The following is a 1450-nucleotide window of genomic DNA, read 5'->3' as shown; positions in this document are numbered from 1 at the left end:
GGACAGAGACGATTAATGGGGATATCCCAATGCAGCCCAAAGTCGTGCAGCAACAACGTCTTTGTCAGCTCCCTGGTCAACACGTAGTAGTGCAGTGATTTAACGCATGCTGCCAAATAAAATGCGTCCTTTTAAGTACCTGGCGGCAAAAGGATCGTCCCATGCTAGACATGCTCGGCATTTGTCATCGTCTACGTTGCGCAGACTGTAGACAGCACAGTCACTCTCAGCTGAATACCTCGAATGTATCTGCTGGATTACTTACTACTGCTTGAACTCTGGATATTGCTGCCCCAGCGCATAGAAATCTGGGGGGTTGTCTTTGTATCGGTTCCTATCGTGAATAAACGCGCCTAGATGCGGAGTCGGTCGCCGGTGCTCGCCTCTCATTCGACTCAACTTGAGGTACCACACAATTGTTACGTAAAAACGTGCTTCGAGAAAAAAGTGTAGAACTCACACAGCGTACATTTTTGGACGTACGATAAGTGAGGAAATATGAAAAATCCACAGTTTTTTTAAGGATAATCCACACCGACAGATCTACAGTCCACAACAATCGACGACATTGTACTGTACCAGTGCAGTGTTATATTGACGTCATCGCCTGTAAACGATGACGCCCTCGGAGGCTTAAGTACCATTGGTAGTTAAGCCTCCGAGGGTACTACCAAGTACTGCTTGGTAACCAGTGTTTTATCACTCGAGAACTACCAAAGAAGCCCCAATTCGTCGCTTGAGCAGCCTGCAACCCCGTCCAAATCCACCCGCTCACAACAATCACGACGCAGTGCCTTCCCCCAAGCACGAGCTCCGCCACCACTGCCAGAAGAGTCTGAGCCGCCACCAGAAGCCGCACTTGCAACCCAAACGCCACCGAGGTGTCTGTTCCGTCGTCTGAAGCCTTGAAGACTCTGTTAACGAGTCAGTATTGCCCCCAAGAAGCCTCGCAGTCGGCACCTACTTGCTGTTCGTCGTGAAGAGGCTGCTGCTTTCAGACGTGCGTTGTGTTAGACGCGTGAAGCTACAGCCGTTGGTCCGCTCTGCTGGCGAGTACCTCAACCACATTTACGACTTGACACGACCTGTGTGCTCCTTCACGTGTGTACCTGGCCAGTAAGTGTGGCGAGGTGTCAGTCATTATGGATGCCAGTCTAAAGGGCGCAATTCTGGAATGAAGGCTACCTTGTCGGAAACTTAAGACTACCGCCTCACACTTTGGAGAAAGCTAAACAGGAAATCGAGCAACTGGACTTCAGACCTATTTTTGGTGAAGTGTATGAAGTAGAACGTGACCATTTCCGTCTTCAAGCTCCTATTGCTACATTTGGTCCGGCTACAAACAAAATATACAAGCGAGTGAAGGGTATTGTGGGAAGGATCTGATAAAAATTGGGACACCAAAAAGTCTATTTGGACGCATTGAAATCACTTCCGGGGGGCCTTCGCC

At 49.3% G+C, this 1450-nt stretch overlaps 1 protein-coding gene across 1 annotated transcript; it reads right to left on the bottom strand.

The window, feature by feature from the left end:
- Positions 1 to 264: 264 nt before the first annotated feature.
- On the bottom strand, positions 265 to 1068 carry PITG_21634 (uncharacterized protein; the record flags this gene model as incomplete). Its single annotated transcript, XM_002894803.1, has 3 exons — positions 265 to 320; positions 715 to 914; positions 965 to 1068. The coding sequence occupies 3 exons, from the start codon at positions 1066 to 1068 to the stop codon at positions 265 to 267; spliced, it is 360 nt and encodes a 119-aa protein (XP_002894849.1).
- Positions 1069 to 1450: the final 382 nt, after the last annotated feature.

Source organism: Phytophthora infestans, genomic scaffold, assembly GCF_000142945.1.
Source record: "Phytophthora infestans T30-4 supercont1.435 genomic scaffold, whole genome shotgun sequence".
NCBI classification, from domain to species: domain Eukaryota; phylum Oomycota; class Peronosporomycetes; order Peronosporales; family Peronosporaceae; genus Phytophthora; species Phytophthora infestans.
The sequence above is the reverse complement of the archived record's forward strand: the minus strand, read 5'-3'. Positions and strand labels throughout refer to the sequence as shown.